General features: G+C 40.8%; 1 protein-coding gene across 1 annotated transcript in view; it reads left to right on the forward strand.

Annotated features, from left to right (window-relative positions):
• Positions 1 to 18,888, forward strand: part of CHRNA4 (cholinergic receptor nicotinic alpha 4 subunit) — a 254,927-nt gene extending 236,039 nt beyond the window's left edge. Inside the window, exon 6 of the mRNA XM_085619697.1 lies at positions 16,790 to 18,888. Within this exon, the coding sequence (XP_085475823.1) occupies positions 16,790 to 16,915 (126 nt within the window). The 3' untranslated portion in view covers positions 16,916 to 18,888. The remainder of the gene's footprint in view (positions 1 to 16,789) is intronic.
• The last annotated feature ends 5,878 nt before the right edge of the window (positions 18,889 to 24,766 follow it).

Genomic DNA, 24,766 nt, shown 5'->3' on the forward strand with positions numbered 1-24,766 from the left:
TGGGAATTACGCCATTTATGATATTGGCCAAACATTTCCGCATCATCTTGGTCAATTCTCTGCAGCCTGAATTTCTGTGGGGCAACAGGGGATGTGAAGTATGCAACTGTGGACATCAGTAAGCCGCTCCAGGCGAGTAGCACACCGTTATGCATGGCCACTTTTCTGTTTTTATTTTTGGCAAATGGTTTTCTTAATAGCAAAGCAGCAAATGCTCTGCAGAGCCAAATAAACAACAATGCATGCCTCAAATGCCAAAATCACCCACAAAAATCAGCCTTACTGGTCTGCAAGATAATGAGTAATTTGAGCATCAATGTGCAGCTCTTTTCAACCTTTTGTAGGATATAAGAACACACACATTAGCTGTGCACAGGTGCTTAAACTCCACAGAAACATGAGAAGGGGAAAACAGGGGAAGAAGGAGATGTGAGAAGGGAAGGCAGGGCCTAAAAAAAGAGGGAACACGTGAAAAACAAGGGTACACATAGGGTAGCAAAGAAGAGCCGCACAAAACCTGGGCAAGAACACTTCAGGCATTTATCTAAGCGTGGCCCTCAACTCTCCCAATATGGTCTTATGAGCCAATGAAGGGGTTCAGGCACCATAAGTAAGTCAAGTGGACCCAAATCAAATTTACATACCTTTAATGTCTGCCAAATACTGCATTGTATTTTCTGACACTTTCCTGGAAAGTACAAGCCACGTCTGTAAGGGGCAAAATACAAGGTTTTCTGTTCTTCCCCACCTTCATTTGTGCCTGGTACAATACTGAAGATTGGATTCCCTGATCAAAAAGTTCTCTCTCAGACATCCAGTGCCTCAAACACTGCCTGAACCTCAGCCAGACGTGGATATCCAACACCTACCTGAAGCTAAACCCAACAAGACGGAATTCCTGCTAATAGCCAAGAACAACAAACAAGAATAGGACAGACCTGGTTCAATGACATAAACCTTAACTGCTTCAAACCCTACTTTCAAGTAATGTCATGTCACTTGAATTCATGTGAGAGACCAACATCACCCCTAAGAAACACATTACTAAAACAACCAAGACGGTCTAGTCCCAAGGCTCTCTACTGAAGAAAGTGAAACCACACCTCCTACAAAGTGATTACAGAACTGCTATTCAAGCTCTCATCCTGCATCTGCATGGTAGTCTCCGAGACTCCACCCTGGCCTCTCTAAACACCATCATACATGCTGCAGCATGTCTCATCAAGAGCTTGAGTAAATAGGATCATGTCATCCACTAGATACCCTTTCCGGCCTGCTCCATCTTAGAAACCATCTGCATCATTTGCAAAGTCAACACACAGCCTGCACCCACACCTATCTGGCTGACAAACTCAGCATCGTTGGTGGCTCTCGTCAGACCCGGAACTATGACTCCATCAGACTGGAGACAAAGAAGTGTTAAAAAGGAAACAAACAAGGCAAAGGCCTTTTTCTTCTCTGCAACCGGGATCTTGAGCAACATGCCCATGTCTATAAGGACCACCCAAACCCTGCTCCAATTCAGGAAAATATTATAGACACACCTCTTAAAATAACATGTACATCACGGTGCCATATTGGGCCACAAACCAGCTAACTCTCTAATCACTTGTGGATTGTATATTGCCTTTAACTTTGTAAGGTGCTCAATTTTTTGGATTGGGTTTGCATTGTACAACTACCCATCCCTACGTACATGCACACATTGCCTGAAGCTCGTGCTTCTGGTTTGGGTCGCTGCACAAAGGTCAGTAAATAGAATACATTTATTTTCATATTTAGAGGCTGTGTTTCAGAACCACCTCCTTCTTCAGTTTGGGATTTTGTTGGCTAGAGTCCCTAAGGACCATAAAAATGGTGTCACTACCACAGCCATCGAAGAAGCTGAGAGTCTTTGAAGGAAGCCTGTGAAGGAGTTTGACAAGGTCTGTGCCAGTGTGTATGAGTGGCATCAATCGCTCTGTAAAAAATGCTTACATCCTCTCATCAGTGATTAATCGGTAGCAATTGAGGGGTACCCAACAGAGCAAATTTGTAGTGCAGAACTCACAATTTATATCAACACCAGTCTGTTTTCAAGTGTGTGCAGTGCAATTGGCATATTCTCTATAAAAGATTGTTTGCTCAAGTAACTTTCCATCTCTCTTTCTCTCTGTATCTATTGACCCTTTTCACTTCCTCTGCCTCTCTGTAGCCTGCTTTCTCTATCTCTATCTCTTCTCTCTTTCGCTTTATTTTATTTCCCTTCAATTTTACCTCCTCCTCTGTTTCTCCTTCTGTGTCCATCCCTCCCTCTCTTCCCTTTTCCTCTCCTTTTTCTTACCCTCCCACTCCTTCTAGTGTTTAGCCTCTTACAATCTTTCACTTTCTCTCCCTATTTCTCTCTCTCCCTATTTATCTCCTTGTCTTCTTCCTTTTCCAATACTCTCTTCCTACTTTTCTCTTGATCCTTCTCTTTCTCTAACTCACACATTCTACCTTTCTCTCTCCTCTCTGCTTTCCCTCACACAGTTACTTTCCATCTCATTCTCCCACCCTCTCTCCATCACTGTTACTTGTACTTTCACTCCTTCTTTATCTCTCTCCCTCACCCGTTCCCTCTAATTTCTTTAGGGTCTCCCTCTCACTGTTTTGCTGGCTCTCCCTTACATACTCTCTCTCTCTCTCCTTGTATCTCCTCTCTCTGTCTTTTTATATTTCTCTCCTCCTTGCTTCCTATTTCTCTCTAAATGTTTTCTTTTACTCCTCATTCCTTTCTTGAATCCCCCTATAACTCCTACTGCCCAGTATATAATCACATGCTGTCTTTTATCTCTCACTATCCAACACACATGCTAGTTTTCTTATATTTTTCTATTTATAGGGTTATTTGAGTAAATGCTGCGTATTCATATCAAATATATTGGAGATGTGAAATGAGGTGACACACCTATGATATGTGCAATTGCAGATTTTCAAGGTCAATCAATCAATCAATCAATAAATCAGGGTTGGTAAAGCACAACTACTCCTCCATGAGGGTCTCACGTCACTGGAGGGAAGAGGGGCAGCTCTGTTGAGTGCTGGGGTCACCCAAAAAGCCAGGTCTTGAGGTCCTTCCTGAACTGGGGCAATGTGGGAGATTGCCGGAGGAGGAGGGGACGATGTTCCTGGCTTTGGCTGCGAGGTAGGAGAAGGACTTTCTTCCCGTTCTAGTCTTGCTGATGCGTGGGATGGTGACCAGTGAGGGAGGGCTGAGCGGAGCTGTCTTTTGGGGCCGTGGGAAGGTGATTTTATGTATCTTATCTTTCTCATATCCCATTCAAAAGATCTATTTCATGGTGCCCTATGTGTCTGCGGAGTAATACAATCACGGCCTAATAAACAAGCTTGGAAGTCAAACAAAGCATAATACATCACAGAATAGATGTGCTGTTTTCATCTAGAATGTTGCAATATGCCAGTAAAATCTAGTACATTCCTTTGAAATAAAGGTTATTAAAAGGGGAGTTGTCAATATCATAAATGTCAAACGCTGGTTGGGTTAAATAATGAAACCTGGAAAAGGTGGTCTTTCTTAATGGTTGACTGCAGTATGTTGGATGGCTCCTAATACTGCCTCTATGTCAGTTGTTCTGTAACTAGGTGACTATTGGTCTGTATTCAAGAAGGCCTGTGTTTTTTATCTTCCTATGTGCATGAATGTGTGTTCCATATTGTGAATGTGTGCATGTATGATGTCTTTCTCACTCTGCCTATGCATTCTCCAAAAGTCAAACACATTGACTTTGTAAATTATTCCCGACCCTGCTTCTTCAACATGTTTACACTACTTACATCCTTTCTCTCCATTTCCATCTTTCTAATCTCAGCCCCCCTCATTCTGAGATGAACAGCCCCCTAGGTAGCAGAAACAGCAGCTGAGATCAGACCCTCCAATTTCCAGGATCTGAAACTCTTCTTGCCTTGCGGGGAGAAGATGCAATTTCTCTGCTGAGCTCATGGGACCAGCCCAGGGTCACTTCCCAGTGAGAGCCACTCAACCTTTATTGCAGCATGCAATCTTCAATGCCGTGCACAGGGCCTGCATTACAACTGGGAGGGGAAAAGGGAGGGGAGCTGGGGCAGTATATTTTTGAAGCCACAAACATCATAAGCACAAGCCATGATCCTTCACTCTGGAGCTGTATTTGTGGAGCAATCAGCTTCTTACCATCTTTCCAGCAACTGATTGAAAGGGAAGCTTGAAGGCAGGCTGAAATTGCAGGACATCTACCATTACATGTGTGGGCCTTTCCTAGAAATGTATTTGTTTTATGGTTTTCTATTAACTTCATATCTATGTTTAACTCCTTCCATTGTTGAACAATAACATGAAATGTCACAATATGACATTCTATCCTAGCTGTATTGCCGGCTGGGGAGGGCCACACCAGTTGTTAAAATCCCTGAACCCGAGTTTTAGGCCCACGCTATATGCGATGGCCCATAACGAGGTAGAGGGCCTCCTTTAGCAACCGGTGTAGCCCGATGCAGGAGGTCTACAGGGCTAATAGAACATTCCACCCACTCAAGGTAGAATGTTCTATTTTAAAAAGAAAGAAAAAATAATACAAACATTGGAATGTTAGAACAGAAGGATTACATCAGCCACTATTGACCTTTAGCCACTTCATTGTCTTCAATGGATCCCCCAACATTCTAATGTTCCAATATATTCTTCTAACTCTTCTACACTGTTCAAACTTTCGACTGCAGATCCTGTTTTATTTTTTAGAGAATGGATTTGATTTCACACACTCATAATAAATTAAGTCAATAATTAATTGGATTTACTTGTGTTTGTGTTGGCTTCTCTTGATCGATCCAACTTGTTAGGTATTCACCAAAAGAGACAGCTTAAGGTGAATTGTCTCAGGCATCCTCACTACCTTTTATAGTTCATCGTTTACATGCCCCATAGACTTAGTTATCGAGTGTCATGATGCTTAAATTAGGTGTGGGCAAAATTATAATTACACCGATGAAATTAGTGAGAGGCACAAATTGGCTATCACAGAAATGTACAAAATATAATCAATTTTTGTATCACTTGAATTTCATTAACAATTTTTAAGCAAATGCATGCTTTGAGTAAAAAAACGACTGCAAGATACAAGTGGTGGACCAATTCACATAGAAAATGTCTAGCTGAGAGGCATTGTCCTATCTAACCAGTCTTTTGCCGTTATCTCGCAAGATTTATTTTTAAATGTGGTAGGTGCTGGCTGAAAAAAAGTCAGGCTAGATACCGACTAATCCCATTTTGCTATGGAATTTTGTGCAGTTTTGTGAGATACAAAAGTTATATGATTTCGCGCATCCCTTCTTTAAATCCAGAATAACACAGATGATACCAGGGCCCACCACCATTACCATTTGTGATTATGGATTTACCCATGTAGGGTTTTGAGTTTTTATTATGAATACTATGACTACTACCCATAACTCTCAAAGACCTCCACTTCTGAAGTTTTAACTGGGGCTTTTTGCACCCCTTCTAAGTTGTTTTGAGAAAAATAACCCTGAACATCCATTCAGTTTCGAAGTTTCGAGGACTAGAGGGGCAGATTTACAAGGACTGGCGCATCCCTGCATATCAGCAGGGATGCGCCAGGTTAGATGCGTCACACAAGTTTACCCTTGCGCCATTACAGATTCGCTGCATTTATAATGCGGCGCATCGTGGCGCAAGGATAAACAGATGCGTGACGCATCCGATGGCGTAAGGGCGGTGCATTGCTGGAGTCGTGTTGCAAGCGCGACGCAACTCCAGCAATGCTCAGAGGCTGCCCATACCTAACATGCTGCGTCACACCTTACGCCTGCTTCAAGCAGGTGCAGAGTTTTGACGCAGCGGCGTCGAAAAAGTGACTCAGTGAAATCTTGTAGATTTCATTGCGTCACTTTTCCGAGGCGAACGCCCTCCCTGCATACATTAAACCTGACGCAGGTTTAATGTGACGCAGGGCTTTACAATGTGAGGCATCTCCCTAGATGCGTCACATTGTAAATAAGGTGCAACATGGCGCATGGTTTACGCCGCCGCTACGTCATAGAAGTGATGCAACGGCGGCGTAAATGTGTTGCAAGGTGTTTGTAAATCTGTCACAGAGTTTTTAAGTTAACTTTCAAGTAAGCTTCACATCTATTTTCAGTGCCAATTAATGCCGAAAATGAATTATTGCTGGTTTGAAGACGAAACTCCCCATATGCTAAATCGAGAAAAAGCAGGAAATTCCACAAATCGTAGGTGGCTGAATAATTGTGAGCTACCCAGGACTTTGTCTGCCCCTATTGCTAATCCTATGCCAATTCTTTGTGTACATTTTTGCCCATTCCCGTACCTAGATAAATACCTTTTCCACTTCAACTGTAAAATTATTTCCTAAAATGTGATTTGCGGTTTGTGAAGCAAGTGAGCCAGCTCATGAGCTATGTATCATAATTAAGGCTCTCTGTTTACCGTTTTTACTGATTCTTACAAATAAATACAGACATAAAACTATTTATTTCATTGTATTTATTTTTTAAACGTGGATAAATTCGGAAAATGGGTGCTTTTTGAGTGATTCTAAATACACTTTGCCATGACTGCATGTCCAATAACTGTGTGGATTGATATGTAAGCGGGGTTAAAAAAAAGGAATTTTAGTAAAGAGGCTTAAAGGCTGATACTGAAATGTGCATATTTTCATATAAGTGCATTGATTTATCTTCTGCGGGTGTTCATATCACTGAAACCTGGCAGGCAATCAAGCAAGACTGCATATTTATTGGTTACATAAATGTGAAAATATACTGGTTTCAGCTTTATTTTTTTCACAAAACCCATAAAAATATGGATAAATACAGATAAAGTTAACAAAAAATAAATATGGATAAATTCAGATAAAGTTAACAAAAAATAAATATGGATAAATACAGATGGAAATGTCAAAAAAATAAATACCATAAAACCAGGAACCCTAATCATAATTTTGAGTTTTCTTTTTTAAAATTGTTTTTTTTACCCATCTGCAATATATCCTAGTATACGTTGGATTTCTATATGGGGTGTGCCCAGCTTGTCCCTACATGGCCTAGGAACATAATTGTTCACAATAGCTTTCTAGAACAGGAAGGGCTTTTTCATAAAACCTGGGTTTAATAACCAATTGAGCTAGGTCAAGAACTTCACATCTAATATTGACTTTGTAAGTATGGATGCATTTACACCCCTCTCTATTCTCCCCTAACCCTTTCCATTGTTGTGATATGCTGACCTTTTAATTTAAACACCGTCCTGCAAAGATGTGTTTCTCAACAAGGATACCAAACTGGGAGAGTCAGCTTCAAATTTCAAATTGGCTAATTGTGACTTAAATGTTCCAGCTAATCAGTTTCTGAGAGGAGATTCAAATTTAGTTTTATAAACTCATTCTCAATTCCAATTGATAATCTATCTCATATTTTGTTCTTTAAGTTTTTTCAAAAGCTTCTGAATAGATGTACAGCAAAATGAGCAAAGACCCCTCCTTGGCATAAACAGTATATTTATGGCAAGTTTGTAATACATCTGCCTGTTATTGAACGAGCAAAAACAAATATTCCTATGCAAATTTGCATGACGAATGTAACATATAGGATATGCCCTCCAACGTCTTTCCTCCAAATGCATCATTACTAAGGCTTACAATAACATACAAATATACATGTATAATCACTGATTCTGTAATAAACAGGCAGTGCTTTTAAAGCAGATAGACTCAGTAAACATAATTTACCACGCATGCGATACAACGCATGCCATTACAACCCGGTCACTACAACGATTGCGTTGTTACGTAGCATACCATTACAATGCAAATTGTTACAATGACTAGCTGTAGGAGGCAGAAGGTGTTGGATTTAAAATCCAACCCCTTCCCTACTGTTGCACAGACTGGAGTTGGAATAGTAAATTATACGATTCCAAAATCCAGCGCCCCCCCCCCCCCACAGCAAGTCATTGTAATGACTTGCGTTGTAATGGTATGCGATGTAAAAACGTGGTTGTTGTAATTACCACATTGTAATGGTAGGCGTTGTAAACGCATGCAATGTAACGTGATCTATTCAATAGACTCTGGCTTTCATACATTAACTTCTTGAGGAGGTAGTTTTGGGGAGGATGTCGCAAACATTAATGGTACTCAATCGAGATCTCAAAATCCAAAAGCGTTATTAACCTCTTTACATTATCTCAGAATATAATGCATTTTAGGACATATGCTCACCTTAACTATATATGTTTGCATCTTCCTCAAAATGACAATGACAATCAAAAAACAAAGTCAATACATGGCATTATTTGGAATCTTTGAAATGTTAGGAAATATGTACATAGGGATTGTTAAATTTCAAAACATCAAATTTTCATGAATTTACAGGGTAAGGAGTAAAACCTTGGATTATCTACAGGTTCACCTCCCAGGCCACTGCAAGTGGTTACTGTCTACAGCTCCACTTTCATGATGCATGGAAGTTAATTTTTGCAAATGCAATTTAAATAGTGAATTCAGTTTGTACAATCTTAATGTTCCTCTATCCACATATCTTCTACATGCATGTCCGTGCTTTGTTCAGTGGCATATCTCATGCTTTAAAAGATACTCAATTCTATACTAGTGGCATTTTCAAAATCTATAAAGAGTTCCTATGAAATACTAACATTTTTGTCCACCACATTTATTGAACATTTTCAATCTTGTACAGCTTTTTGAAGCATCTCAAAAGTATTGCCACCTGCACATCTTCAGACTGTAGGTTAAATAGAAATGAATATGTTTAGTTTCAAGCCCATTTGGTACTGGTGTAATATTTCTATAAACAACTTCCAGAGAATAGCTGATGAATTGATTTGGGGGAACCTCTTTCTTTTTACATCTGGTGAAAGTATTCAAATTTGCTTTGGAAGACATCTTTTTATTATAATACCTGTATCACCTCTTTCTTTGCATTTTTATGTTTCAAAAGAAATTAAATGTAGTGGAAACACTGTTTTGAAGTAGTTTTCACGAGTCTTTTCCAAAGGCTGAAGAACCATGCCAGTGATGCACATTTTGAAAACCGTTGATAAGAAATATAATTTTTCCGACTGCATTTGGGATTTTCCAAGGTTCATATGGAACAGGTGCAAGCTTTAAGTGCCCAGTTGTATGATGAAATGCATTAAAATATTTAGGATTCCAGATTCTCTCATTTAGGAGTCTGGCTGGGGAGAAGGCTTGTTATGGATTTTCTCTCCAGCGAATTTGGCAAGAAATCAGAGTAATAAACATAAAGACCCCATCCCAAAGGTTTTTTTTTAATAAGGTTGCATAGTACTGAAAACAATCCTGGGTTATGCATGCATATTTTACACACAATTCACAAAGGCATAACTATTTTGTGTGTCAGTAAAGACTTATGTCAGAAAGTTGCTCATGCATAATTCATGCAGGTATAGCCTGATTTATTCATGATTAGGATGTGAGTAAGTGGGCGAGAGAAGAAGTTGCAAGGACTGCAGCCATGAAGAAAGGGGAGCTTCACTAGCAAGGCTGTAACCAGGAGTATTTGCTTTGGGGGCATGGCTTCCTACAATCATAACATGAAGAGAAGGTTTGGTTTACAGGGGCTGGGAGGTGAAGAGAAACCCCACAGCTTTTGACGGAGGGAATATATTTTCATTTACTTATCTTTCTAAATATCTCCCCGAGATTTTTTGTGTCACTAACCCAAAGGGAGAAGTGGCTGTACGCAGCTGCACACCCTCCACACACACCTCAAGATCAACTCACCAAAGTGCAATGGTCGGACAGTGAAAGAACAATTTTGTTCCCTACCACAAAGGCCAGGACCCCCTGCTTCATATCTCAAGGGGATATATCATTAGTCCCAGTGTGCCAATTAAATTGGATGAGGAGGCCTCCCCTGCTAATTGTGGCATGCTTCATCATATGCAACCTCATCCCACCCTGGTAAGGTGATACTACTAGGGCAGACTCAACCTCATCATAAAGGAGTTCTTGATAAAACTTAATGGACAAGATGGGATCCAGACAGACTAAAAATACCTTACGATAAACCCAGTGTGATTTGATACCTCTAATAGAAAGTACCTTAGGTACAACTAACACCATACAAAACAGTGGATGGTGAACTGGTACAATGACCAACAATAACACTCTATTGGCTGCATGAGTGGCTGTAACGGAAGCTGTCAGGTTAGTCTGCCGGTATACCTCTTGAAGAATGTTTAACTACAGAAGATATCACCTCCTTCCAGCCAATGGAGTGTTAGTTCCCTAGAGTCAGGGAACCATGATTTCCTGGGTTGTCAAGGTATGAGAAATTGTCTGACAACTCTGCACTTCACACTGACTTAGTGTTAAGAGTAGAAGATAGGGATCCCCACCACTCTGTTTTTTTACCCTGACAAATGCCGCTGACTGGTACTTGAATGTATGCAGGCAGACACATGTTGGCATATTACAGATGGTTCAGTCATTGTATAGGTTCCCCATTCACTGTTTTGTATGGTTTTAGCATTGCCTACAGTACACATATAAGCACGCTGAATACATGGACATTTAACACATGAGCAATCTGAAGTCATGACAGCTGTTGAATCCATCAGCTTTGGGGAACTATTTTTCTTTTGATTTTCTTGCTGCACTGCACTCTCTCTCTAATGAGAAAGTACACCGGTCCCTTATGTTGTTCCTGATTGGGTTTCTTTGCCCTTTTAGCCTTTCCAGAGTAACAGGTAAGATGGAATACCAGAACAAGACACTCTAGTACCCCCATGGAACCATGATAACATATCATCACCTTTCATTCTCTCACTCATGCATGTCCATAATAAACAGAAACAAGAGATGTTAACACTTCACAATATTTATTTAAACTATTGTGCTATATAATTAAGCAACTGTGCTGCAACTAGAAAGCATACAAAACTTGGGGGCATATTATCAAGAACAGCGTTAAAATTATCGCCGCTTTAGCGGCAGGAAACTGCCGCTAAAGCGGCAATAATGGGCTTGATAATATGCCCTTGAGAATTCCGATAGAAGCCCAGGTTCACACCAGAACATGGGCTTCTATTGGAATTCTCAAGGGCATATTCTCAAGTCCATTATCGCACCTTTAGCGGCAGGAAAGCGGCGATAATTTTAACGCCGGTCTTGATAATATGCCCCTTGGTAGTGTAATTATCATCACCAATAAACAATACACTATGAATTGCCCTACCATGATTATTGGTGTATCTGCATAAGCTTAGCCTCACAATAATATAACGAAGATCTCTGGGATGGTACCGGGCTCCATTCCTGGCATTTGCCGTTAGTTGGTCTGCATCTCAGATTGCACAGAGATGGCGCACTCATCCCAGACCATTTCCTCTGCTAGAATTCCTCATCTCTATTTTCAAAATGACAAGTCTCCGCTAATATGATTAGAAATGCCCTACTAGAAAACAGCAGCTGGGTCCCTTTTATTGTGTCTAGGTGTTAGTGTCCGACCACAGAGAAAAACAGGGCACAATGTTGTTTGTCCGTATACTAAATGTTCAGACTGAATCCCAGCAGAAGAGCTGAATAATAAAACAGGTGCAGCCTATTTCTAAAATAATAGCGTGGCACAAAAACAAGTGTGTTACATGTACAAAGCAAAAGCAGCCTCCAACGTGTGCAACTTGTTAAGCTAACATAGGGGAAAATTACAATGTGCCTTATAGGGGACTCACGACAGCCCCACTCCAATCTACCCTACTCAACTCTACCCAAATCGACCCCACTCAACTCTACTCCAATCCATTCAAGTGAACCCCAATCTTCCTACTCTGCTCCAATCTACCCACTCCACTGTTCCCTGATCTACCCCACTTCACTCTAATCTACCCTAGTCGCACCAATCTACCCCAATTTAAGCTGCCCAACTCCAAACTACCCCACTCCAATCTACCCCACCCCACTCCAAACTACCCCACGCTGCTCCAATCAACTCCACTCTACTCCTCCCCAATCTACCCCACTCTAACAAGTCTACACCATTCTAACTCACTCCACTTTACCCAAATCTATCCCACTCCTATCCATCCCAACCTACCCTACTCCACCACACTCCACTCCACCCTACGCCACTAAATTTTAGCCATGCTAAACAGTAGCCACAATGGTGTACAAAATGACTAATACAACCAGAACCAATAAGTTCTTGCATAGTCGAGACCTGTTGGTTTTGCCAATGTTTATTAAATGTGGACATTTTTTGAAAGGGGCTGAATTAACTTAACTTAGCACTGGTGTAGGTCACTTTTGCACACGCACTTTCACTCACTGACTTGTACATAAACATTTGCAGCAATTGATCGATTTTATGTGCATTGCATTCTGGGAGTTGTAGTCCTGGTTTATTTCATTTGCGCCTATTGGACCAACCAACACACCAGCTAACGTGGAAATGTAGCTCCACGTGCCTCTCCCCCCAGGCAGACCTGCCCTCTCCTCTCCTCCGGCCGGTACACCGCCGTTCGCCCCTCTTACACAGCTGCGGCTGCCATGTATGTTCCTGATAAAGCTGCAAATTGATTTTTCGACCATGTAAACCAAAAGCTGTGAGGCCATTAATCTCCTTTGCAGTTTTGTTTTTGCAACAAAAAAACGAGCCTTCGGTTGGTATTGATTTCTTTCCTTGCGTGGGTCAGTGTTTTCGGAGCAGAAACACAGAATCTCTGTGCTATAAAGTTTCTTACCTGTTTCAGGAGAGATGTAAAGGCAGGTGATAGGGACGGGGTCTGAAACGGAAAGGAATGGCACGAGTTACAAAAAATAAAAACCCTCCACCTAGTAAAGAAGGAAATAGATAAACGCGGCCAGTCGCGAGGAGAGGAATGTCTGATTCAACACTTTTTGTCGTTATCTTTTAAGCAGACCAAGCTAATTTTAATTAAATGTGCGTCTTGGGACCTAGCAGGCAGTCAGGCGTTTTTGCTGCCCTGGAGTGATATTGGCAGATCAGCATTGATGACTAATTGTGCCTGCTTGCTTTAGCTGTCAGGAAGTAGTGGGGATACACAGTTGTAGCACCAGATTGTCAGTGCTTAATTTGTACCAAAAAAAACATAGTGCCAGGGCTCTCGACACTAGAGCTTGCACCATCCGTTGCCCCTGGCAGCACTGCCAATGACCGCACCAATACACTACTAATCATCACACTCTTAGAAGTGTGACCATGCATACTATTACAGGCCCCAAAGCTATAAGATTGGCTTTGCAGACAAATACTAATAATTGGAAATTGAAATGGAAATAAACAGAAGTTGTTGTGCTCGTACCTAAATTGGCAGACACCACTACCATGTGGCAGACAGTCATAAGCCCCGGTGCTGGCAATTAAGTGCCGGTGCTGAGCACCAGAAAGCACCAGCACAAATTAAGCACTGATTGTGTTTATATATATCATAACTTTTATAACAGTATATTTAAACCTGACGGTGCTCGAGCTGACAACCTAAAGTGCATTATAATGATAAGCGTAAACAAAACCTTTCCTTTATACCTACCCTTAGTTCTAAATCAACTTCTAACACCAGCAATCACTCAGATCTCACCCTAACCATACCATCAACCCCTGATGCCTACTGGATGCCTAACACTGAACTGACACCAAGGTTAAAACAAACAATAACACAGCAATCACTCTTATCACTAACACCAATGCCTCCTTTGTGCCTAACACTGCACTAACTCCATTGATAACACCACCAAAGATAAAACCAATTATAACTCAACTCTTATGCTAGCCACTGTACTAAGCATGTTCCTAACTCAATACCTATCTTGAGAAAACCACCAATAACCCAATCCTAACTCTTATCACTAAACCTGATGCTCTGCATGTGCCTAACTGTGAACTAACACTAATGCTGACAATAACCAAACCCTCACCCTAACCTTACCACTAAACCTGATGCAAACTGTGTGCCTACCCTTGATTAATAACCCAAAGCTCTTAGTAAATCTACTGTTAATACTGATACTAACCATGTGTGTAACCTTGACTAAACCCTAAAACCAAAACCAAAGATAAGCCAATCTTTAACCTAACCCTACGACTAAACCTACTGCTTATCCCATGCCCATATTTGAACTAATGTTTGTGATGATATCAACGAAAACCCAAGCCTCACCCTAAAACTAACACTACCTATCTGTATGGTCTATTCTCTTAGAAAGTGGAATATATGAGGCATTAGTACACTTTTTAGCGTATTTACATAGAGACTTGAAAGCCTGGATGATCAGAATTAACATGCATGGGGTGGTCTCTAATAATATTCATGTTTTTAGAGGAGTTAGGCTGGGGTGTGTTTTAGCCCCATTACGTTTTATTTTGTATATTAATAACTTACACGGGATTTTAACAAAGCTTACTAAAGATGTCCCAGGAGTTAATGGCCATACACTCCCAGTCCTACTATATGATGATGACGCGTTCCTGATAGGCCGTACACCTAATGCCCTGCGTCTTTTAGTTCAGGGCTTTGTGGATTTTATGGCCTCTCTAGATTCATGCACTAATTTAAAAAAATCTTTTATAATGGCATGTGGTCCGAGGAAGCAATCGTTAAACACCATTTACAATACCGCCGAGATATGGGGCTTTTCCAAATGCATTAATATTCCGCATGAGGAGAATAGGTTTTGCGGTAACTTCTGGGAGCCCCTATCTCTACGTCTCAATACGTTTATCAATATAAACTAAAGTTACAATACATCGAAGACTATATAAGGGCCCGACCTGCTTTATTTTGGCTAGCCATATGGAAAAACATAGCAGCATCCCTTTCTAGAGAAATCATAACAGATTGCCTTAATTGTGATAAATGCATGGATATTCCATGGCTCGCTGAGGTAAGAATTAGTTTACACAAGATTAATTACGATCATATTTCCGACAGCCCTAATGAGTTAGACACTGTAAATAAAAAGGACCTCCTGGCAGCACTATACAGGTACTGTAGAAAGTTTAGACTCGATAAGGAGTCCTGCAAATCTAGTGTAGCCACCTTTCAGACTATTGAGTTTGGCCAATATCCGGCCAATTACCTGAACAATCCAATGTGTCGCTGGGAGCGTGGCCTTCTTTTACGCCTAAGGGCAGGCACTGTGAAGTATTTACTATGTTTTCCTTTCAGATTCCAAACCAACCTTGATCTTGTGCCATGCCCATGCGCTGGTCACTCAGATCAAACTACTCTACACTTTTTATTCTTTTGTAAGTTTTATATCCAATATACCAAACTGTACCTACTCCACTTTTTTAAAAGAGGGCACTCATACGTCAATTATAAAGATGCATATAGGGCTATTCTTAATCTATAAGAAGATTAGTTAATATTTCGCGTGTGCGCCTTTCTGAAAACCGCTGTCCATGCTTAATATGATGAACACTGTATAAGCTGTATTTATATTGTCCTGCATCGTATTGGATTTTATACTGCACTTTTATGATTATTATGAATGTGTGTGCCTTTTATGTATTATTGTATGTGTTTGTCATTTTATGGATATGTTTTACCTGAATAAAGTATTTGAAATGGAATAAGAATGAAACTAAAACTACCACTAGCCATGTTGCTAATGCAATTTCTCATTGTGAAACAGTTGTAATGCTAACACAAGCAACATCGAAAGCCTCAACCTAATCCTAGCATTACCAATGGCCTTAACACTAGCCTAACCTCAAAATAGCCCTAATAGTGCCAACAAAAACCCAATCATCACCCTATTGTCCCAACTTTGAACTAACACTAACTACCATGAATCCTGACACTAACCCTATTCTTCAACTTGAATTAACCCTAATGATAGCACAAAGAATAACCAAACCCCCACCCTATCTATGGCACTAACCCTAATGCTAACACCAACAAGAACTCAGCACTCACCATAAAACTACTATGAACCTGATGCTGGCTCCTGGCCTAATCTTTGACAAACACTAGAGCTAACACCTGCAATAACTCAAACCTAGCACTACCGCCCTACCCCAACTGCTAATCTCAAACCATCTAGGGGTTAGCATAACTCACGTAATTCTGTGTAGTGTAATCACACGAAATTACCTAAGAATTCTGCAAGATTACACAGAATTACACAAGAAGAGTAATCCTGCGTTTAGCACTATTTCTTTCGTGCAAAAATGCTCCCTCACATCCAGAATGAATTCAAGGATGCATTTTATGTTAAGAAATAGCATTAAATGCAACAGAACATGAATAGTGATTGCGAGCAGCTACTTGCACTCGCTAAATGTTCTCTCAGGGTAGGATTTTCCACACATACAAAATGTACGTAGGAATGCATTTTGCCCTAAGAAACAGCGCTAAATGCAGCCGAACACAAATAGGTAGCAAATTACTTTTCATTAAGCAAGCAGGAGTAATTGCATAATTGTTGGTTATTCGACATCAAAAGGTAATGTAGAATTACCGAAATTCCTCTGATTACTCCGGCATAATCGAAATTCTGCTCATGCCTAGAACTAACCCTAACTATAACATTAACTGTAAATTTACCACAAAAGCCCGGGCATAGAGAGCCAAACTTGTTAAATGAGGATCTGCCTATGTTTAACCTGAGGTGCAGTCCAGTTTAAGATTGCACCCAGAACCCATTCTTAATGGAATGCCATACAGTATAGATTTTATGCAAAGATCAACAGATGATGATCTCTATCACTCTTGGTGTCTTTCCAGGTGAAGCAGGACTGGAAGTACGTGGCCATGGTCATCGACAGGATCTTCCTATGGATGTTCATCATCGTCTGCCTGCTCGGCACAGTGGGACTCTTCCTCCCACCCTGGCTGGCCGGGATGATCTAATGACTCTGTAAGACACTCATGGATTCCCACCTACCCAACGGAAGAGAGGGCAGGAGGTGGGATTGGGGGTTATGGATGATTCATCTTCTCGAGGGATTAGCTGTGCATGTATGTTCTGGAGAAGATTCTGAGGCGGCCACTGATGGAAAAGCATTGTTAGTTAAAACATTCTCATCGTGGAGGAAATCTATATTAAAGTATTCCATACACAGCATGGCTGGGAATATTAATATTTATTTTTTAAAAGGATGGGTGGGGCGTGGGACACAGATATGGTGCAGAAAAATTAAAAAAGGTGGAATCATACCTTAGCATCCATATATCCACCATGCTGGAATGCGTTCCTATATACTTTAAATAATCAATGCTCCATGGGTTATGATCAGGCACCAAATTATCTTTCAAAGACAAAACTCCTATGTTTGGAAAAATATAGGTGTGGAATTTGGGAAACTAGACTTCGCTCAGGTATCAAAATGCAGAGCAGTGAGTATATACGTTTTTTTTATAGCTGATATGTATTTTTCAAATAACTCATTGTGATGGGCGCAGGTTTGCACATTAGAGGTGAGTAATTACTCCTGTCATGTTTCTTTTTATTAATATGCTCTTTTGAATTGCAGACTGGGATTGGCATCCAAAGATAGTCATCACACACTGTACAGCTGGGTTAAAACTATCCAGATGTACATTTCTGCTTTTGGATGCAGGCAGTGGCGTAACTAAAGCCCCCGGAGCCCCTATGGTGTAGGGGGCCTGAGCTCTAGGTGCCCCCTCTCTGGCACTGTGCACGGGCAGGCTCAAGAGCTCCTGACTAGGTCCGCAACTTAGGGGGCCTCCTGCATGCACTTTGTTACACCACTGGATGCAGGTGATAGGCACCAACACCCATTGTGGTGAACAAGGACTAATTTTTCATCATCCAACTTCAACCCACAGCGAGAGAGAGAGGTAGTAATAGAAGAAAGAAGGAGGAGGAGAAAAATGAGAAAACGGACAAAGCAGGTGAAAATAGAGATCAAAAAGAACTAGCAAGAGTGAAATAGAAAGAATGTGTAGGGTGGTGTAGGAAGAGGTAAGACCCAGTGTTTGGCAATGCTAACAGCGGGCTCCCAAGAAAAGAAAGCTTAGACTTTTATTAAGCACTTTTTTTTTTTTACTAATTAAGCATTGAAAATATCCTAAAATGATCATGATGTGGGGCATTCAACCAAACAGTCCTCTAGCACCCTAGGGACATGGTTGCTTTGCTTTTAATAGGGCCAACGTTATCTATGGTATGCATTGAAATAGTGGCAGACTTCCCAATTTATGAATCGGCGCCCCACCTATCCCAGTGTCAAAGACTGCAAGAACCTGTCACTCAACGAGACATCACTGCTGACCTCCATTTATGAGCTACAACACCTTGGCAATCATCGATGATGTCACAAGTGGAGCAACCACTGGCTTTCAACTGGAGGAGATAGCCACACCCTCCATTTTGCTTTTACAAGCATGTTCTCATTTTTTTCCAAAACAATCCGGTTGTTTTATATTGTAATGTGGGCCTGGTCATCTTTCTATTGTCCTTGCTTTAAAGCTACCTTATTGCCAGAGTAACCTTTCATGATCTTGGACACATTTGACGTTTCTTCTACAGTCTTGCTCTCAATGGCACTCACATTTGTATACTTCTTTCAAAATGTCAATGTTTTCATTTTCAAATTAGCAGAACTGAAGCCCACCTGTGCCAAGCCCTTGGTGCTGGCTCTGCCCACATGTGAAGTTTGTGTTCCGGGACAGTAGAGCTTAACAAGCAAATCTGTAACTATTTTGGATGCAAGCGGCTGCCATCAATCCAAACAATTGTTTGTATCTCATGGTCTTATATTTATTTATGTTAGCACTGGACTGTGTTGCAAAGCAAAACTGTTTTTTCTCCAGAAGTATGAACCTTTTCAAATTACAAATAAAACAGTTTTTCAGCATTCTCTCTTGCCTTTTCTTTTCAGGGTGAGCTCTCATAAGACAGTGGAGACTAAAATGTGTGAGTAAGGTTGATCTATAATACTGCAAGAGTGTGTATGGGTTTGTGGTTTGAGTCTGAAAACAACCGTACTGCGTGTGTGAGTTTGTAAGATTGTGGGTGTATGATCAACAGTATTGCAAAAGTGTGTTTGAATTTGTAAGATTGTGAGCATACGTTTGACAGTACTGCAAGAGTGCGTTTGAGTTTGTAAACGTGTGCAAATACAATCAACAGTGCTTTGAGAATGTGTATGAGTTTGCAAGATTGTGGTTTTACAATCAACCGTACTGCAAGCGTATGTTTGAGTTTGTAAAATCACGGGCATGTGATAGACCTCCGACAGTACTGCAAGAGTGTGATTGTGCTTGTTAGATTTTGGCCATATGATTGACAGTACTGTTAGAGTGTGTTGAGTTTCTACGATTGTGAGTGTATAATGAACAGTACTGTAAGATTGTGCTTGAACTTGTAAGATTGTGACTGTACAATCAGGATACTGCAAGAATGGGTATGAATTTGTAAGAGTGAATTGGCAATACTCCGAAGGTGTAAGAGTTTATAAGATTGTGAATGCAAGATCAAGAGTACTCAAGAGTGTGTCTATGCTTGTTAGATTGTAGGTGTATGATTGCCAGTATTGCAAGAGTTGGTATGAATTTGTAAGATTGTGGGTGTATGGTCGACAGTACGGCAAAAGTGTATTTGAATTTCTAAGAGTATAAGTGTACGATCAACACGACTGCAAGACTGGGTTTGAGTTTGTAAGATTGTGAGTGCACAATCAACAGTACTGCAAGTGTGTGTTTGAGCTTGTAAAGTTTTAAAAGTACAATCAGTAGTGCAAGAGTGAGTATGAGCTTATAGAATTGTGGGTGTACAATAGAAGGTACTGCAAGAGTATATGAGTTTGTAAGATTGTAAGTTCACTAGACAGTAATGCAAGTGAGTTTGCTTTTTTAAGGTTATGAGTGAGTAATCAATAGCCCTGTAAGAGTGTGTACATGTTTGTGAGAATACTTGATCAATATGAGTTTGTAAATACTTGAGTATAAGACCGAGCACACTGCAAGTGTGTGAGTGTTTGAGAAGATTAGTACGTGGCCAGCAGTGCTGCAAGGGAGTGTTTGAATTTTTGAGAAAGTATAAATGAAAACACTGCAAGAATCTGTCTACATTTGTGAGGGTATGAGTGCAGTACTGCCAAAATGTTAATGAGTTTGTGAGAGTTTGAGTGAATGATCAACACTATTGTTTGGTTATGCATGAGCTTGTGAGATGCTAGGGTGTGAACTACAAGATTGCAAGAGAATATATGAGTTTGAATTGGTAGGAGTGGGTGTTAATGAGTTTTCCATGGCGTAAATCTGTGATCTGACACTGGGTATTTCAGATTGGAATGGTTTGAGTGTCTGATCAACAGCACTGCAAAAGAGTGTAGGAGTTTGTATGATTATGAGTGTGTGATTAACAATACTGCAAGAGTATGAATAAGTGTATGAGGGTGTGAGTGTGTGACCAGCAGTGCTATAAGATTGTGGATAAGTTAGAGTATGATCAACAGAAATTACAGAGGATCTAGCAAGATATATCTCTGAAAACGTGTCTACTTCAGAGTGATTAACAAACATGAAAGCTCTTGCCCATTAAAGTAACCTGTCACATTCCATTCAACAAAATCACTGTCTAAAGGTTTTAACAGTGTAATAACAATCCTTGCTGAAGACCTATTGGCTTTAGAATATGTTTCATTATTAATAGGTCAGACCTACTGCCTTTATTTTAATTTTTCATAGTAAATAGTTCAGATCTATAGCATCTTACATTACTTTTTCCAGTGACCCAATCAGGCCAAGAGCATTCCTCATTGGTTTGTTACCATAACCAGCTCAGACCTACTGTATCGATCATAAGCTTTGCTACAAGGCTTTTATGTACAGAGTCATCAATTTACAAATATGGACAATATGAGAGTTGACAAAAATATATACCCCTTGGTAAAAGGGGCTAAGAAAGATTTTTAAATGCCAATATTTAGCCGGCCAGAGGTATTAGAAGGAGGTAACATACACCAAAACCCTTGCCTGATATAGTAATCTGTGAGATTCTACATAATAAAATACTTGTCAACAAGCTATATAACAGGACAGTAACAATCCACACTTAAAGGCATAGTGGTTTTAACATACTCTTTCAACAGCAAACAGTTAAGATCTACTCCCTTTGTCATAGCTTTTGGAAACAAAAACAGGTAAGACATATGGAAACTGTTGTAACTTTTTCCAGCTCTCCAATCAGGTTTGGCTTGTCACCTTCTAACACTGACCTTCTGTATTGTGTATAAGCTCTACCACAAAGCAATTATCATGCGTGCAGTAATGCAATTACGGATATGTACAAACTAACTGATACAAGTCCTCCAAGAGGGCCTAACAAGGATTATCACAATAACAATCTGCCCTTAAAGATCCATTGTGTTCAACATGTGTTTTTCACTGTAATATGCCAGCCATACTATCTTAATTTTAACTTTTCATAACAAACAGATAAGAAACATGACTTGTGACTTAACTTTACCCAGTGAACCAATCAGGCCTTTAGCCTTTATTATTGACTTGCCAGAATAATCCGAGTAGGCCTACAATGTTGAATATTAGCTTCCCCACAGGGCAGCCTCTGGTATACAAACATAAAATTGCTAATATTTACACAATTATAGTTAGCAAAACTATATACAACCCTTCCACTATTTGTGACTGAGAGAGATTCTCACAGTCCATAAATGTTCTACTTGAAGGGCTTGTCAGAGTGGCCAGGACAAAAATACATTCCTACTACAGTAGTCTGTGAGATTCCTTGCAACTTAGAGGCCCATTAGGATGTAGGGCGGATCCATGACTACCATGGAACGGACTCCTAAGGAGCTCCATCGCTGGTCACTTCCTCATGGGAGTGTGTGTGTAACATGCTATTTACATTTACATTGTTTGCTGCATTTTTGATCCATGCACCACCTCAAAAGATACAGCACACACATGACTTGCTGTTAGTTGTGCCTTTGAAATCATTAATGTGTTATTAGATTAAATGATCAATTATGAGTCAGTCAAGGTTGTTTCTAAATCCTGCATATTATACATTGAATGTACTGCATTATTTCTCATTCTTTACTTCAACATTTATACTTTGCTTTTTCTTCTGTGTTTTACCTTTGTTTGTATTTACTTATTTTTCTATTATTTCAAGCTACACTTTATTTAATCATTTATAGTAATGTTTTGTCTTTATTTTCAAAAAGTTCTTGAGTGCCCGACCCCTTTTTTTAAAAAGTTTTGATCCCATTATTTGCTGTGGGATCGAAACGCCGTCGACCTAAGCACCCTGACACACCAAGTTGTAAAATAATTATTTTATATAGGTGCAATGGTGCTCTAGATATGTTATTTGGCCTAATTATTTGATTATCCTTTGGCCACGCAATTTTTTTTTTTTGCTTAGGCCTGAGTTTTTTCCGTTTCACCTTTTCCTAATATTGTAGACACTGCCCCACTTTTTCCTATGTTTTTCATGATGTTTATATTAAATATTATGTGCTCCCATAACAGTACATGATACAGTCATTAATATATTTCTGTATTGAATTGCTCAAATTTCTAAATTGTTGAAAGGGACCACTGTTTTCTTATAAGTAAATTATGGTAGCATTGTTTTTAAGCCAAAAATGAAATTGTTAACATATTTTTAAATTCTGTAGTATCAATTGGCCATTTTTTTCTTTTCCTCAAAATTTCTCTCCTATCATCATATTTTTAACCGTTGATTTTTGCAAGAAATTAGGTGGATCTCAATATCATTGAAAGCTTCACTGAAAAAGTGTGTAAGGAGAAGAGACTAAAGTGAACAAAAGGCTGCAAGAAACAGCAGCAGACGAAAGCCTTCAGATCATGTTCCAGTGTACATCACAGACGCAAGAGAAGGATGCTGCAGAGGATGAGGATAAGATAAAAGAGGAGGAACAGAATGACCTGGCATGGTCCCAGACCCAGGGGAGAGAGAAGGCCCACATGACTGAGGTCCCCTGCCTTGTCTTGGGCAGTGTGTAGCCTCCCACAGCCAGTGCTTAATTTGTTAAAAATCTTTAGTGCCAGAGCTCTCATTAGGAGGCCACAGCAGCTTGCACCACACATTGCCCCTGGTTTGCTACCAACAATAGCAACAACACACCTACTAACCATCACACGCCTACAAGTGTGACAATTCAGACTAATTCAGGCCCCCAAAGCTATAAGAATGGCTTGGGTGGCAGGTAATAGTCAATTTAATGTATATTGAATGAATTATTACCTGTTGTTGTGGTCATCTCCAAATTAGGCAGACAGTGCACCTTGTGGTAGCTGTCACAAGCGCAGGTGTTGAGAATTAAGTGCCCGTTGCCGAGCACCAGAAACCACAGTCTCAAATTAAGCACTGCTACAGCCTGACCCCTGCAGAGTTGGAGGACAGGAAAGCTGACAGAGAGAGCTGAAGCTGCGACTGGCCACTCTGGCCATGGAAGAGAGGAAAGCTGAAGCAACTACAGCAAGGGACCAGGAGGAGAAAAAAAGTAGAAGATGAGAGAGCCTTAGGAAGAAAATTCTGCTGACACATGAGATGAGACTGAAAGAATTGGATCTGAAAGCCATGAACAAAGCTCTTGTTGACAAGTTGGTCTTAACCCAGAAAAGTACCGGTTAAAGTTTAGGGACAGCCAAAAACTGTCTAACCTGTCCTTGGTGGATTCTGTGTATTTCTCCAGTAAGGCATTAGATGGTTGTGCGAAGTGCAGGAATGTGAGTGACTATGATGGTCTGTACAATCTATTTATAGAAGAGCACATGCTCAGTAATTACTTTGGAGTGCTACACCGACAACTGATTGACTCCCAGCTCACTGTGTCCAGAGAACTTGAGTAGCAGGCTGACCTCAGTCCTGGAGTGTTGAAAAAGGTATCCAGGAGTGATCCCAAGAAGGGTGGTTCAGGTCCCCAACAGAAAAGAAAAAGGGAGGCACAAGGTAAAATAGACATAATCTCAAAAGGGCCTCAGAACTCGGTGGGGGGAGTATTTCCATGCCCCTTCTAAGAATAAGGGGGTAATTTTTGATGGGAAGAAGCCAGGGCCAGACTGGCCATAGTGGGCACCGGACGTTTCCCCGGTAGGCCGCTAGGTTGGGGGCTGGTTTTGGGCCCCTGGGGGGCCGGTTTTGTTACCGGGGGCCGCCAAAATTGGCCCCCTGTCACAAAATCGGCTGAAACCGGCCCTCGCAAACTGCTCGGCTGCACTCCCCCTCACTCCAGGGGGTGCCGGCTGAGTAGTTTGCCAGGCCCGGTTTCTGTTCCCAGTCCGGCCCTGGAAGAAGCCTAGTGCACCCCTTTTCCAGCCTAAATGCTTTGACTGTCTCCAGTAAGCCACCCACAGGTTGGCACTCCTCAGATGTGCCAATGTACCTTTGGGGAAGATGATCACCAGGAGTAGAGGGTAGAGCATGACCTAGTATCCCTTGATTGAAAGGTGGAATCAGAGGGTAAGCGAGGAATCCCTGAGGGTGGGATTTGTCATTTCTACCTGATCACATTGAATGAGGTTCTCGTCACTTCTCAAAGGGATACCCTTTCCAGTCAGACCATGGTGGTGGATACTGCCATGGTGTCCCCAGAACAGTATCTCCTAGGACAGGTATGCAGGGTTACCCAGGCACATGGGCAGGACTTATTTCAACCTACAGCTCTGGTGTCCCTGGAATAAGGTAGGAAAGTGGCCCAGAGGAGTGGCATTGTCAGACCCCAGTTGCCCATTCAATGCATA

The sequence above is a fragment of the Triturus cristatus genome, chromosome 7 (assembly GCF_964204655.1).
Source record: "Triturus cristatus chromosome 7, aTriCri1.1, whole genome shotgun sequence".
Classification (NCBI taxonomy): Eukaryota; Metazoa; Chordata; class Amphibia; order Caudata; family Salamandridae; genus Triturus; species Triturus cristatus.